This window comes from Anastrepha obliqua, chromosome 4 (assembly GCF_027943255.1).
Source record: "Anastrepha obliqua isolate idAnaObli1 chromosome 4, idAnaObli1_1.0, whole genome shotgun sequence".
Classification (NCBI taxonomy): domain Eukaryota; kingdom Metazoa; phylum Arthropoda; class Insecta; order Diptera; family Tephritidae; genus Anastrepha; species Anastrepha obliqua.
This window is the reverse complement of record NC_072895.1, coordinates 104,198,750-104,215,613: the sequence shown is the minus strand read 5'-3', so window position 1 is coordinate 104,215,613 and position 16,864 is coordinate 104,198,750. Positions and strand designations below refer to the sequence as shown.

The 16,864-nt window shown below is 35.4% G+C and overlaps 1 protein-coding gene across 6 annotated transcripts in view; it reads left to right on the top strand.

Annotated features, from left to right (window-relative positions):
* LOC129246427 (centrosomin) overlaps positions 1-11,083 on the top strand; it is a 72,841-nt gene extending 61,758 nt beyond the window's left edge. For 4 of the 6 annotated variants that reach the window (XM_054885245.1, XM_054885250.1, XM_054885248.1 and 1 more), the window contains 4 exons: positions 37-306; positions 3,776-5,843; positions 5,938-6,072; positions 6,148-7,043. In XM_054885245.1, coding sequence (XP_054741220.1) covers positions 37-306; positions 3,776-5,843; positions 5,938-6,072; positions 6,148-6,626 — 2,952 coding nt within the window. In that variant the 3' untranslated portion in view covers positions 6,627-7,043. Of the gene's footprint in view, positions 1-36; positions 307-3,775; positions 5,844-5,937; positions 6,073-6,147; positions 7,044-10,399 lie in introns of those variants that run through there. The other 2 variants (XM_054885251.1, XM_054885247.1) reach the window with 2 other exon arrangements.
* Positions 11,084-16,864: the final 5,781 nt, after the last annotated feature.

The window sequence follows — 16,864 nt, the reverse complement described above, 5'->3', positions numbered from 1 at the left end:
TCTAATATTCTCGTATCTTCGTTTTTCTGCATGCAGCTCGAATTGAGGGAGAAAAAAATGCAGTTGGCTGATAAGCTTTGTGAATTAGATGATGCTCAAGAGGAATTGAAAAAGTTGCGAAAAAGTTATGACACCGCTTGTCGTACACTACAACAACTATTGCAACGCGAGAAAAATCTACAGGATAGCGGAAGCCGTACGCTGAGTGACTCAGAGGCTTTACAAAATAGTGCACAAAAATGCGATCATGAGAAAACGATTAAGAGCCTTGAATCCGAAGTGAAAAAGAAGACTGCTGCCTTGCAGGTAAGCCATGAGATTAGTTTTTATTGAAATGTATAAAATTGGTAAGAAAATGGCAAACCTCCGAGTGTATTTCTGCCATGAAAAACCTCCTTATAAAAAGCCATTTGCCGTTCGGAATCAGCTTAAAATTGTAGGTCCCTCCATTTGTGGGACAACATCAAGATTGGCACCATAAATAGGAGGAGGATCTCGTCCAAACACCTAAAAGAAGTGTACACGCCAATTATTTATTTGTATTTATTTAAATTTTCTCTGGCCAATCTAATTTGACCTACTTAGTTTAGCTTAGTTCCGTCTAGTTGAGTCTAATGCTCGACTGTCTAGTCAAGTAAAATTCCTTCTGGCTTAGGTCAGGAGGAATAATCTAGTTGAATGTTTAGTTAAATAGTGCCAATCTAGTCCAGTCCCAGTTAAGATTAAGGGGGTAGTATGGTATTTTTTTTTTTAATTTTTTTTTTTTTTTTTTAAATTATTCTATAACATCTTAAGATTATTGTGTGAAAGTTTGAAGTGCATTAGAGTAAAATTGACAAAGACACAAAGGATTAAGTATCTACCTCTCCAACCGGATTTCACGCTGCCGAAAATAGCTACCTAATCTTTAAACGCGTTTTTCTCACACTTGCCTTTTTTACGGTCGGTGTCCACTGTAGATTCATATCTACTGCACCGATTCTTTTCAAATTTGGTTTTTTTGTTTCTTTACTTTATTCACGAGGTAATGACGTCGAGTTTTTTTTTTTTTAATTTTGTCATATTTTAAAACAACAAAGTTTTCAAGTTTTTTTTATGAAAAATCGGTGTTTTGACTTCAAAGCGCTTTAAAAAATTAAAAAAAAAAAAAAAAAAAAATTCGACGTTACCTGCGAAACTTTATTAGCTGATGAAATCAATTTGGTTTTTTGATTTTAGTTGATCCAGTAATGAGTTCTGAGGGACACCGCAATAAAACTTTTTTATGAGACGTCCGCGAAGATTCGCTGCCACCAACTCATTTCTTCATAAAAATCAATGAAAATTTCACACAATATTCTTTAAATATGACTTTATAATGAAGTAATTTTAAAATTTTGAATAAATCAACTGTGTCGACAAAAAAAATTTCGAAAAATATGCTTGTTTTACACCGAATTAACCATACTACCCCCTTAATCTATTCATACAGGATAATCGGGGTGAGATCATTTTTATTCAATCCAGTATAATGAAATGCAGTTAGATCTATCCAACCGAGTCTATTAAAAGCCAAGTCCCCTTTACGCGAAACATGTGCAATCCAATTTTGTGAAGGATACTCTAGTCTCGAGACCAGTCTTTTATAGGTGAGCCAAATCTAATCCAGTCTAGCCTAGTTTAGTATAGTCTTGTCTAGCCCATTCTTGTGAAGTCTTATGGCCTAGGATAGTCTGTTGTGACCTAGGATAGTCAAATCTAGCGTAAAACCCAAGTCCTTTAGGGGGAAATCCAGTTTTGCGAGTTGAGCCAAATCGTCCAGTTTAGCTAGCCTAGTTTAGTATAGTTAAATCAAGCCTATTCCTGCCACGTCTTGTCTAGTCTGATCTGGTCTAGGAGAGTCAAATTAAGCGTGGTTTAGTCAAATCTAACCTATAGTTTAGTATAGCCAAATCTAGCCTAGTCATATATAGGGGTAAGACTCCGTCAGAAAATATGAGATTTGCAAGTGGTCTTTCGATTTCTTTGAAACTTTGGGAAATATTAGTTCTAGGTAAGATACATTCGAGCCTAAAAGGATTTTGAAAAATTTTCAAAATTGAGTCATCTACGCCATGTTGAAAATCGGGACCGTGTTTTTTTCAAAAATCAATATTTCTTGAACCGTTGGATGGATTTCAATGCAATTTGCAGACAATATAGAAACAAATAAGTAGTTTAAATTAGTATTATGTTAAAAAAAAATTTCGAAATTTTGACCAAAAAAAAGTCAAAAAAATTTTTTGAATCAATTTTTAGTTGATTTGGCCAGTTTTTTAGATTTTCTGTTATACACGTAACGATTCCTTATGATTTAACCTTTATTTTGAAAAAAAAAATTTTATGGTGTCTATAATAGTTCTCGAGATATTGCGATTTTAGTGGAAGCGGTTCAAGAAATATTGATTTTTGAAAAAAAACACGGTCCCGATTTTCAACATGGCGTAGATGACTCAATTTTGAAAATTTTTCAAAATCCTTTTAGACTCGAATGTATCTTACCTAGAACTAATATTTCCCAAAGTTTCAAAGAAATCGAAAGACCACTTGCAAATCTCATATTTTCTGACGGAGTCTTACCCATAGTCAAACGTAGCCTAGCCAAGCCAAGTTCAGTTTGGTCAAATCTTGCCTAATCGGATATAATCAAACGTAACCCAGCTAAGCCAAGTTCAGTTTGGTCTGGTCTGGCATAGTATAGTCAAATCTAGCCTAGGTATACATAATTAAACCTAGCGTAGCCTAGTTCTAGTATAGTAAAACTTAGGCTATTGTCAAGTTTTACCTAGACTAGTTTAATCTACCCTAGACTAGTATAATCCAGCCTATTCTAGTACAGTTAAGGGGTTAGGGGTAGTCAGAGGCCCGAAAAAATGATGATTTTCACGAATTTTTTTTTGCTACTTAATTAATTTATTTAACAAAAATAAAAACATAGCATAAAAACATCATGTTTTAACTTGACTTCACCAAAATTTCAAAAAAAAAAAATTAATAATTGCAAAAGTTATCGCTGTTTGTGTGAAGCCCGTTTCTCCAGAAGTCCCTTGCGGTGAACATCACAAGTCCTTGCAGATTCATCTAAAACCAATCGAACAAGAAAAATTAGTTTTATTAATAGATAATCTTGTGCCTGATCGAAGCTTTTTTTTTCAAAATGAACAAAATGGCGGCCTCAGAAAATTTTTTCCAGATTTTAGAAAAAAAAAACCAACAGTTAATTGTTAAAAAAAAATCGAAATTTTGAAAAAAAAAAAATCCTTCGATCAGGCACAAGTTTTTTATGTTTTTCAAAAGCTGTATAAATTTTATTGAAATCTACGTAGCGGTTTTTAAGTTACAGTGTTCACCAGTTTGAAAAACATAGTTTTGAGAAAAACGCATTTAAAGTTTTGCTATCGGCTCCGGAGCGGCCGAGCGCCCTTTGTTAATTGTTGAATAACTTGAAAAGTATTATATTTGTCGGATTCACTTCAAATTTTTACACAATATTTTTAAAACATTATACTTTAAGAAAATGCAAAAAAAAAAATCGATTTTTTGAAAATTCTGACTACCCCTAACCCCTTAAGTTCAGTCTAGTCCAGTCCATTCCAATCCAATCTAGTCTAACAGAACTAGGTCTCCTCTCAATACAGTGAATGCTTTCTTCCTTTAGCCCTTTTTGAAAATAATTTATTGTACTTAAAAAATTTACTATTATTTTTCTCCTCCTCTTCCTCCGCTCTCTCTCGTCCTTCTCTTTTATCTCACCCAGAACCTTGTGAACAACGAACTTTGGCAAAAGAATCGTGAAATTGAGCGTCTTACCAAATTGATCAACGCCAACACTACATCCCCGCTCTCTCCGACCGCGGCTCGTAAGAATCTAGAGTCTCTCCAACTACAGCAATCCTTCACCGAAACTGACTACACGAAAGCCTTAGAGCACAACAAACTGCTGCAACGTAAAGTGGACGTGCTGAATCAGCGTCTTGTCAGCGAACGTACCAATGATGCTTTGATCGAAGAGCTGCGCCGCGAAGCGCGCACAGCACGCGCTGAAGCTGACAATGCAGAGACATGTCGACGCGCATATGCTAAGGTCTTCGTAGCGCTTTCCGATCGTCTCTACGAATTGGCCGGCTTCCTCAATTCTCTAATGAAGAACAAAGAAGTGCTGAGTTTTCTGTCGACCGAACGGCGGCGTGCTATGCGTACTGCTGTTGACTGCAGTCTTGATTTGTCTACGAGCATTCGTGAGTCATTGACTATAGGTGAACAAAGTTTCGAAGGTATAAGTAATCTATCACGTCTGCTGATGGACGATGAGGAGCGCGAAAGCTGTTTGGTTAGTAAGACACCCAATTCGCAAGAACAATTCCGTGGCCGTCAATCTTTCGATGTGTTACGCTCGGAGAATAGGGCGTTACGTAAGATTTTGGACAGTCGTCGCAGCTGTGGTGGTGCGGATTATGCGAAAGATGCCAAGGAGCGCCGCTCATTACCGCCATTTTTATTGGATAATTTGAGCGAATCTGAAGCGTGGTCTGAACCGGATCGTCAGGTATCGATGGCACGTATTGGACTGGAGGAGCATGCAACCACAGCCGCTGCCGTCACAGCCAAGGACTCAGCCACCAAACAAACACCGCCCACGGCCGAAACAGATAGCGAGAGCGAAAGTGATGTGCTGCAGCAGAGTCGTACAATGAAGTTGCGAAATCAGGAGCGCATCGCCCAGCTGGAGAAACAAATTGCGCAGCGCGATGATCGCATTCTGATGATTCAATTCCAATTGGTGGAAGCGGACAATAATTTGAAGAAAGAGTCGCTGCGTGCCACATCGCTGACGCAAGAGATCGAACAGTTGCGTCACCGCAATGAAGAGTTATTAACAGATCTGATATCAATAGGCGGCGAACAGTCAAAGGATGGCACCGCTATGTCTGAGAGCTTCCATCTTAATAATTCTCTACTACAGCGCCAAATAGATGAAAAGTGTCGCGTCATTGAACAATTGCAAGAGGAACGCGATCGCATCACTGTGGAGGCGCGTTTGGCCGAGGTGCAAGTGGGTGCGCTGAAAGCCGATATTGAAGATATCAAACAAAAGTACGAAATTCAGCTGAAACTAGCCAGCGAAAAAGAGCGTCAGCATTTGGATGAGCTCAAGAACGAATTGGAACAACTCATGCAGCAGCGCTTGAAGGAGCAAGAGCGTGTACACAAGGAGACGCTGACGCGTGAATGGGTCGCACGCACAACGTACGATGATTGCAGAACTCAATTAACCAACATGCAATCACGGTACATAGAGTCTGAACGCACCATTGAATATCTGACGGACAACGAGCAAGACCTGAAGCGAGCGCTGATAACTAGCGAAATGGAGATACGTGGACTGAAAAAACAATTGGACGAGAGCGTGCTGCAAGCCTCCAAGGTGGTTACCGAACGCACAAAATTATGCAACGAGAAATTGCAGCTGGAGAAACGTTTGATGGAGTTGCAACAACAATTGAGCGCCGCCGGCACGCTGCAGGAGGAAACAAAAAAACGCGTCACCGCGCTTGAACGCTTACAACAAACACTAAGCGAGCAATTACAACAATCGCAAATAGCGGCAGAAAATCGACCAAATGCCAGCGATACTTCGCCGTCAGGCTATGCCTCGGACGATGTGCAAAAGTCGTGCACAAAACGCGACAGTAACTCATCGCCCGATCTAGGTATACACAGTGATACGGGACGCGTGTCCAGCCTGGAAATGTCGCACATGCAACGTTCGCTGCTAAAGACTGTGACGGTGCCAGAAGCGGCCAGTGAGTTGGCGGCAAACGAAGGTGAGTATCAACAGAAAAACTAATCGCAGCTACAGAAATGCGCCAACGGTAAGCTGACTTGAATTATTGTTTTCTCGTTTTTTACTCATTTCAGACACAACATACAGTTTACAGGATAAGAAACACATTAGCAACTTAGCAGCCAACAAACGCGTACAGCATAGCTTATCTTCCGATCTGGGCATTGACAGCGATGCAGGGCGCACGCGCAGCGCGGATGCCAAAAAGGGTGAGGCAGCAAATATGTCCTTTCTTCCATTCGTATACAATATGATTTGAATTTTTCTTCTCCATTCCAATACAGAATCCCCGGGCAGTGCAGAGACCGACGACAGCAACACGGAGAACAAGATGAGTGTAGCAAATGTGAATACGAGCAATGCAAACACCTCTGGTACCAGCGGCACAATGCCAATACACGACTGCATCAAGGTAGAGCAAGAAAATGCCGAATTGCGTCGTAAGCTCGCGCAAACGAAACGCGCATTCGAAGATACCTACAAAAAATTGCACATTTCCAATAAACGCAAAGAAAACTTTGAAAAGGAGGTTAAAGAGCAAATACTGAAAACGAAAAACACACTAAAATATGCGCGCTTCCATATGTCTAAAGTGCAGCCACCACCTAACGCACAGCATCACCATCACCATCAGCAAGAGCAACCGCAATCAACGCACCAGGCACATCATCAACAAACACAACAACAACCACAACAACGTAATGTAACAAATGTTGATGATGGTGATAACACAACAAAGTCGAGTAGTGATGCACCGCATTAGAAGGCATTAGAAAAAAGCAATAGAAGCGACTAAATCATCACGCACAAATACATGCATCTGCACAATGCACGACGCACACTCACTAACTACATACAGATGGCTAAATATTTTAATTTAGTGAATTACTAGTTTTATTTAACATTTATATATAGTTAAAAAATAATCATTTTTAGCGCCTAAGCACTTTTTATATAAAGACATTTATTATTTATATTTAACTCTATTAGAAAGTATTTATATGTATGTATTGGCGTTATGAGAACTTGTTGAATGAATACATGTTATTCGAGCATAATTTATTTACCTAACTTTAAGTGATTAACCGCATATTTTCAGTCATTTAACATACAAATGTAGATTAACAGAATGTCCTCATTAAATTACATGTTAATTTTAGCTCCTCATTAGTCTAGTGAATTCGTAAGTTTTTTTGAATAATTAAAAATGTTATCTAATTAGTTTAAGTTACTAAGCATGTTAATAACTAACTAATAGCAATTAGCTTGAAGTTATAAACAATTTATGAAAAAGACCAACTATGTTTGGAACCCACACCACGCATATTCCAACGCCATTGTCCGCTACGACTACTTTAAACAAAATATATACCTACGCATATGCCAGTGCCATTTTTAAAATGACAATACAACAAAAGGGACATACTTTTGCGGATTTTACTGAAATCATAGAAGGAAGACAAATTTTACGGTCATTGCGCCAAAAATATTTTAACAAAAAAATAACCTCATTTCTAATGCCATTAGTTTAGTTTGTTAATTTCATTGTAGCTTCTACATCACATACATAAATTAGAAATTAAGTTTGTCCCTTCTAAAACACATAAATGGAAAATATAAAAAATTTGATTCAACAAACTTAACCTTAACTTAGTACCTTAGTTTTAGTGTTTTCTTCAGTTTGAAAATATTAAAAAAAAGAACCATATTATATAAAAAAATGAATCACACTACGTGTGTGAACACTTTTTAGTATGAAACATTTTACAAAGTCGCGCTTTTCTTGTCGTGAATTTTCCAGGGCGAAAGGTGAGAGTTAGTTTTTTTTGCCATAAGAAAAATACAAGGTTGGGCATATGATTCGCGATAAGACAAAAATATCACATCTTTTTTTTTATTAATTAATTCGACATCATAACCCACATAATTAGTCGCACGATAATATCTTATTCATAAAAATTTTGATAAGGCTGCTCACAACCTTTGACCAGATCCCGATTTTTCAGGTATTATTTCTATTACGTGACTGCGTGTAAATTTGTTCTAGCCATTCTAACCATTCAAAAAATTTATTATTTTATTTATTTGTTTAATTAATTTAAGTGATACAATTTTAAAACTAAAAAAAAAAAGAAATTAAATTAAAATTTTTAAATTTAATACAAAAAAATAAAATTTTTAAATTGTATTATTTATCTATTTCATTTTATATTTTCAAATTTTATTTGATATTTTTATTTATTAATTTTATTTGCAAAGCATAACGTAGACGTGCTGATACTCTTGAAAACAATACAATTCTTCCGGCTTCCAATCACTCGCCGGCTTCCCACATGATTCCGCCCTAGCTCTCAATTTTTTTACTTTTTATTGAAAGCAACACCAATTCATCGTTGCTCACGCGGTACTCTACAAACCCAAACATTTATAACCATGGACCGTAACTGTTATGTTTTTTCAAAAGAGTCAATAAGTGAGAAAAAGTTGAAATTTGACTAATTTTTTGGGTCCAAAATAAATGAGTTAAAAAAGCTAAAATCTGACTTTTACTTTTTTGGCTAAGAAGAAAAGCTGAAATTTTAATTTAATTTTTTTAGTGCAATCTAAAAGTTAGAATCGATTTATATTTTTTTGGTAAAAAATAAACATTAAACCTTGGCTTTTATTTTTTAAGTCAAATATAAATGTTAAAATTCGACTTTTATTTTTTCGATCGAGAATAAAAGTTAAAATTTCATTTGCATCTTTTTAGTGAAAAATAAAAGTTAACAAGACGTCGTCTAAAGTCGGTTAAAATTTACTCAAAATGTAAATTTATCGAAATGTATTGTTATGAAAATGTAAACTGTAATTTTTTTTGCAAAAATTAAAAATCTAATTTGAACTGTTATATTTGACCTAAAAAATAAAATTTAAATGCTATTATTGATTAAAAAATATTGGTAAAAAAATAATGTTTAATAGCTGACTTTTTGGTCGAAAAATTAAAGTACAGTTTTAACTTGATATTTGGCCCAAAAAATGAAAGTAAAAAATAACAGTTAAATTTTTAATTAAAAAATATTGGTAAATAATAACGGTTAATAGCAGACTTTTTGGTCGAAAAATTAAAGTGCAGTTTTAACTTGATATTTGGCCCAAAAAATAAAAGTAAAAAATAACAGTTAAGTTTTTAATTAAAAAATATTGGTAAAAAATAACAGTTAATAGCAGACTTTTTGGTCGAAAAATTAAAGTACAGTTTAATTAAAAAATAACGGTTAATAGCTGCCTTTTGGTCGAAAAATTAAAGTAAAGTTTTAACTTGATATTTGACTCAAAAAATAAAAGTGAAAAACAACAATAAAATTTTTGATTAAAAAATATCGGTAAAAAAATAACAGTTGATTACTGACTTTTCTGAAAAATCTCGAAAAAATTTAAATCATATAGGCTTAATATTCCTTAGCTAAAGCCTTGGCTTCCTTGGCTAACAAGCATCACGTGCAAGTTTGGACTATTTATTTATTTTTTTTTTGCAATTTCAATTATTTTTTTATAAATATATAGTTCATACTACAACCAAGGCCATATAAAGCCAAGTTTCGAACGTTGTATGAAATTTGTAAAAGTCCAGCAAAATTTCATCAACATTTCAAACCTTTTACTCAGAATTTATTTAGAAAATTTCGTGTATGCAGTTTTATAGACCATTGAATTCAGCGAAAAGGATTGTCAAAAATCAAAGTAATTTTTGTTTATGGTTCTATGTGGTTTTTGTTGTAGTATCAGCTATATTTTTATAAAAAAATAATTTAATAATTGTTTATAAAACTTTTCTTGATCCAATATTGATTTGATTACTTTTTTATCACTTTTTTATTAGGTTTTTTTTATTACATTTTTATTATTTTTTTTTATTACTTTTTTATTAATTTTTATTACTTTTTTATTAATTTTTTTCTCTATATTTATTCTACTTGTATTAAACTCAACCATATTTTGGGATTCATGAATCACCCGTTAGTTTATATAAACTGTGCTAGCATAAGCTTTCTTAAATTTTCTTTTAATGAATATTATTTTTAAAAATTCTAATTTTTAATTTTATAATCTTTTTCAATTCCTGATTCGTGCGTAACCCAGTACCCATGAAAACACACCTTAACATTTCTAAAATATTTTGCTACTCTCACCTAAACTTTTGCATTTTAAAATCAACAAATTTCATGACTTGCAGGCCAGCGCATGTTGCTCCATGTAAACATGCCGCAAGGTTTTGAAAACTTTTTTCTTTTTTTCATAATATTTTTTTCTGCACCATTTATATATATTTTCATTTACTAAAGAACTATTTATATTTATTTTTACTATCTGTTTATTTATTATCTGCTAGCTAAAAGTCAACGAAAGTCAATTGCTCGCTCAAAACAAAATATTATAATAATCGCAACAAAAAAATCAGTACAAACATGCACTTCTTACAAATTTTCTATTACTTTTTTTATTTTTTTTATACATTTTTTTTTTGCTATCAAATAATTTGTTTTATTTTAGTTAGCTATCGCAGAGGATATTGAAGATTTCATTTAACCAGCTTGGCTTTTAAACAACAAATATCGAAGTATGCCGCAGTTATGAAAATGAAATTCAACAAGCAGCCGCTATATTTTTTTAATTTATTTATTTATTAATCTTTCGAATTCTCGAGCGAACTCACGCTTGCAGTCTGACTAATTTTTTGATTTATTTTTCCAATGCCCGGTACTGACTCAAACTAGCTTTTATACGATATAAATATATTTATTGTTTTGATTTGTTTTTTGCGAAAATTTGAACTAATAAAATATTAATGAATTAATGTTAAACGCAGAATTGAACAAAAAATAATAATTACAAAAACAAAAGTTGAATAAAACGATTTGAGAATTGTAATGTAAAAATGTAAAATATTATTAGGTTTAAGAAGCAAATTAAACGTGTTTTTTTGTAATTATTTACTGACTTATTTGTAAAAAGCGTAAAAATTGTTTAGCGATATGACAGGAAAATTGGTTTCAAATAAAAACCTGTATGCAATTAAATGTGCAGCTCCAGCTCCAGCGAATTTAACGTTAAAACACAACACAAATTATCGCGTTTGCTTAGATTTATTTATTAATTAGTAAACCTGTTTATACAAATGTAACAAATGTATGTATGTAAATAACTCGTGTTTTTATATCCATAAAATATACTGATATCGTAAATAAAAGCGAAATTGAAAAGAAAAAAAAATGTTCTAAATTTGAAACAGGAAAGAGACTTTGAACGATTAACTTATTTTGTATTTTCTTGAATTTTCGAACTTTCCTTATCCAGGTAATTCATTTATTGCGTGGTAATAAAGCGGTAAGATAAATTCGCATAGGACGCATGGGAACGTTTTAGTAATTTTTATTATTTTCCTACTTGTTTTGTGGTTATGGTAGTTCCAACGACAGTGATTTTTGTTGTTGTAGCAGCAAGCAATATTCCAAATTATATTGGGTATGGGAATAAGTTTCCGCCCTCGTAAAAGGGATGTCACTGCTGATACTATTTTTGTGTTCGCTCTAGTAATATACTGATGATTTGAAGGTGTATATGTGAGCTCCCGATCGCGGTAGTTGACATTCGTTTGAAGCTTAAAGATCCTTTTTTATCTGACTCAAAAATGTCTACGTTCGTCTCGCAAAAACAGCATTTGCAGGGAGCCTTGCTTCATTATTACCTTCTATACAAAAGTGCGGCCGATACGTGTCGTATATTGATCAATATTTATGGTAATCACGCTCCATCAAATATAACTTGTAAAGAGTGGCAATTTCGAAGTGAGTGATAAAGATTGCGAAGGGGCACCCAAAAAATTCGAAGATACTCATCTACAACAATTATCGGATGAAGACGCATGTCAAACCCTTGATGATGTGTCTAAAGAATTGGATGTTGACAGATCAACCGTCGGTAAACGTTTGCACGCGATGGGATTGGTCCAGAAAGCAAGTAACTGGGTGCAACATTAATTGAAGGAAAGGGATATCGAGAGACGTTTGGTGACGTGTGAGATGCTTCTTGAACGGCAGAAAAGAAAAGGTTTTCTGCATAACATTGTCACTGGCGATGAAAAATGTATCTATATAGCCTAAGCGTCGAAAAAGTTGGAGCCTGCCAGGTGAACCACGTTCATCGACAGCTAAAAAATAATCATGCTTCAAAAGTTATGTTGTGCATCTGGTGGGATAAGAAGGGTGTCATCTATTATGAGCCCCTTAAGCAATCTGAAACCATCACTGGCGATCATTACCGACTGTAGCCAATGCGTGTGAATCGAGCTCTCAAAGAAAAGTGGCTAGAATGGGACGGTGGACATGACAAACTGAGTTTGCTGCATGACAATGCCAGGCCACACTGAATTAGAGGGACTGAATTGGGAAATCTTGTCCCAATCGCCGTACTCCCCAGACATTGCACCTTTGGATAACCATATGTTCCGATCAATGCAGTCCGGTTCACTTGTTACGAGCATCGCAAACTGGCTCAATGAATAGATCAAGTCAAAAGAGCTCGAATTTTTCGTCAGAGGAACCCGTATGCTGCCTGAAAGTTGGAGTAAAGTTGTAGCTTTCAGTCTCAGCCCTTCTCCAATAGTCGGGTTCATTTCCTAGAAGAATAACACGCATTTATCCGGTGAATTTTTAAGAGCTTGAGAAAATTGTTAATAAAAACAGAAATACTGTTCAAATGATTTTTTTTATTATAATCTGATAGATAATTTCATGTCATTTATTTTTTGCATATGAAATCCGGCATATTTCCGCCGCGACTACGAATTACGAGGTCCATTCGACTAGCCCAGTAAATCGATTGCCAAGCGCACTGTATGGCAAATTGCGCCGTTTGTTTGGAACCAAATGTCAATATTTAAGTGATTAATTTTTGGAAAGATTTTTCGTTTTTCGGAAACTTGTTTTTTTGGAAACATTTGTTTTTGTTTTCAAAAATTAATCAATATGGCTCGATAGCTCTTGTCATTCACCGTGACGGCATCGCCTTCCTCATTTCAAAAGAATTAAGAACCGACGAGCCCAGCTCTGTATGAATTTCTCGAACTGATTCTTTTTTTCTTTTTGTTTTGAAAGTAAATTTCCACCATTCGGAAACTTTGTTCTGGCGTTAAACGATTCATGATGACTTGCCAAGCCTTACTGAACAGAAATGTCAACACAGTTCGCATTTCTTAGTTGTCAAACACCATTGTTATTGATATCGATAGTTCTTATGCAGCTAAAAAAACACCCAATACATACCTATACACTCATGGGCAAGAAAATGGGCGTGCAATTTCTATTTTTAATTTTTTTTATTTGGAAAATATTATATATTTAGGAAATATTTTGACAATTTTATTGTTGTTTAGTTAATGTCCATTAATTTTTCATAAAATCTTAATCCAATATACAACAAAAAACATATAAATCGTTCTTCAAATTTTGTGCAAAAATTATGCAAATTCGGCAAAATTTCGAAATTTGTAATTAAAATTTTTAGCATATCTTGGTAACCTGTTTTCTCCCATTCAATTTTAATAAAAAAAAGCAAAACTATCAATTTAAAATTTATAATTTTTGCAAATGGCGTCGTACGTCAATCATACACTAGACAGCTGCAGTATACAAACGCTAATGGAGCGCAGAGTTAAAAATTAATGTTTCCTTCAATAAAAATATTCTTTTTTTATTTCGTAAAAAAGTTTTTCAAAAACAAAGTTGAATGATTAATTTTGTACCACCTTATATAATATAATATATAATAATAAATATATAATAAAGTGCAAGTCGCAAGTGGCAACAAAATACCGCTGATTTCTGATCCTTTTTGCTTGCTGACAGTGTAACACATTTTTTCCATACAAATAACGTTCGATAATTTTTTTATATAGGCGACAATGTTTAGCACCGTCAGCAAGAAAAAAAATTGCTAAAAATCTACGATCCACTTGTAGTTTACACTTCATTATTTAGTATTACTATAATTTTTGAAAAAAAGAACGGATTATATAGTTGTTGTTGTATAAATCAAACTTTTATAAAAAAAATAATTTAAAGTAAAATGACCAAAACTGGTCAAAATGTCGCACACCAATTTTATTGTCCATGAGTGTATCAGTAGGGAGTAAAATTTCCTTGTCCGTTTCCGAGGTGCAGCAGATAAGTTAGGTTAGGTTAGATAACGGTGGTTACTGCGCTACTCATCACTGCAGCTGCGATACAAGTCATTCGAGAAGATGAACCATTAATGTCTATGTAGGACCTAATCAATGGTATTTAGATATTGTTTAATTTATCATTGCTCAGACTTGCCTTGTACCCACTAATGTTTCCTTAAGCCATGTATCCGGGTATCGGCAATGGGATGAATGGTATCAGCATTTCCACCTCCTCTTCTCTTAAGCAGATTGGAAGCTCCATAAGCAGATTGGAAAATCCAATGTACTGTTATTTTATTACATGAGTGCTATCTGTTGTTTGAGTGCTGTAAAAGCAAATGCACACTACATTTTTACACCACGGCATCGCGTCATCTTAACATCCCGTTTCAAGTTTCAAGCCCACTGAAGAGATTTGACGCAAATTACTCAAATAGAGCCCATCAGCTGTTTTGCGAATTGGAAAAAACATTGGTATAAATGCAAGGATGATAGTTTACAAGGTATTGCTATTATCCATGATGGAAAGAATCTATCATTCTTGGCAATTATCTTTGGTAAAAAACGAAAGCGAGCGAATAGCTTCGGCTGCCACATCACCGGGTAGTCGGCAGCAGAATTCGTTGATTTTTTTTTTGTATATCATCAACACAACCTCTGTGTTTTCGTAAAAAAAAAAACAGCCGTCGAAACCTCCACACCTCTAAAAATCTTTCACCTTTCATACCATGTATTTTATCAGGAGCCAGCATAAAAATGGCATCGTATGGAGTTTCACCAGACATCTTGAGGACCTGGACTTCGCCGACGACATCTGCCTCCTCTCTCACCAACTCTCTGACATGCTTGAGAAGGCGGACAGACTAATCGCGCTGGCACGCACTGTCGGACTGGAGGTCAACATCGCCAAGACCAAGGCTATGAGTTAACCACAATAACGCAAGGCAGATATTGGTTGACGGATGCTCGGTGGAATTTGTCGAAAGCTTTTCGGCTGCATCATCAAGGCAGATGGTGGAGCAGATGAAGATTTTAACTGCAGGCTAAACAAAGCAAGGGCGGCATTCGGGCGTATGCATACAGTATGGGGGAGTTCGAAATCTCCAGGCGCACTAAACTACAAATATTCAGCTCATGCGTGAAGTCCGTATTGGTGTACGGCAGCGAAACATGGCTGGTCCCTAACACCATCACACAGAGGCTACAATCCTTCATCAACAAATGCCTCCGCATCATCTGCAGAATATTCTGACCAAACACCATCAATAACGATGCACTGTGGAGATTAACGAACGAAGAACCCATCCTTAGGCAAATCAAGCGCAGAAAGTGGCAATGGATAGGTCACACATTGAGAAAATCACCAGATAGCATAACGAGAATGGCACTGGACTGGAACCCGCAAGGGAGCAGAGTCGATGCGCGAACTAACAGATCCCGACATCTCAAGGGACGGTGCGAAAACGACACCACAGTACCGTGTATGATGAAAGAATCTTGTCGAGGCCGTATGCTCACATGAGGAGGGAACAAGAACAACAAAAAAAAAAATTTTTGTGAGGGGGGAATTACTTTGAAAAGGATCAAACAGATTTTTGAGCCAAAATAAAGTTTATAAACAATCTGAATTTTTCAGTTTAATCTCAGTGTTACAATATACATATTGACCTGACAAAGAAAGCTCCAATTTTCTGAAGGTGCGTTTTGCTGAACACTTTATCAAACATTTTTGGTTGGGCTAACGTATCAGGAGGTATGAATCGGTTCGTTTACGAAAAAACTAAGAATGTTTCAAGGGCCGGTGTTGATTTTGAATAAAATACAATTTTTTTAGGAAATTATTGTCACTTTTCTTTATTATGATAATATTGGTATGACTCAATTACGAATGGAACAAAATATCGGCCTCGGCGGCATACCTCCATCCAATGGTTTAAATTTTCGATGACGCTGAGGCATAATTGAGGTTCTATGCCGTTAATGTGCCGAATTATCTCATCCTTTAGCTCTTGAATTGTTGCGTGCTTATCGACGTATACCTTTTCTTTCAAATAACCCCAAAAAAAGAAGTCTAACGGTGTCAAATAACATGATATTGGCGGCCAATTGAGTTCGCCGCGTCGTGAGATTATTCGGCCATCAAATTTTTCGCGCAAAAGAGCCATTGTTTCGTTAGCTGTGTGACAAGTGGCACCGTCCTTTTGAAACCACATACCGTCCACATCCATATCTTCCAATTCGGGCCATAAAAAGTTCGTTATCATCTGACGATAGCGAACACTATTCACAGTAACTGCCTGACCGGCCTCATTTAGGAAAAAATACGGCCCAATAATGCCGCCGGCCTATAAACCGCACCAAACAGTCACTCTTTGTGGGTGCATTAGTTTTTCGGCAATCACTCTTGGATTATCATTCGCCCAAATGACAATTCTGCTTATTGACGAAACCACTGAGGTGAAAATGTGCCTTATCACTGAATCACGAAGTGCGCGATATGCATTTTGATGTGAACGCCCGTTTTCATAATAAGCCTGAACAACTTTTAGGTGTTGCTCGATTGTGTATGTTTCCATGGTTCAAATTGAGTTAGTCTGAAATGGAAAAATGTCATATGAAGTGCAGAAAAAAACTTGACGTTTAGGTGTGGTTCACATTCAACATCGGTCCTTTAAATTTAACCACCCTTTATATGTACGTAAAAATAAAACAATGTCACTTCGTTGCCGTCTGAACGACTGCCGTCAGATTTGACGAGTGTGTGAATACATGTGAAACGATCGTGCAGATTTCGG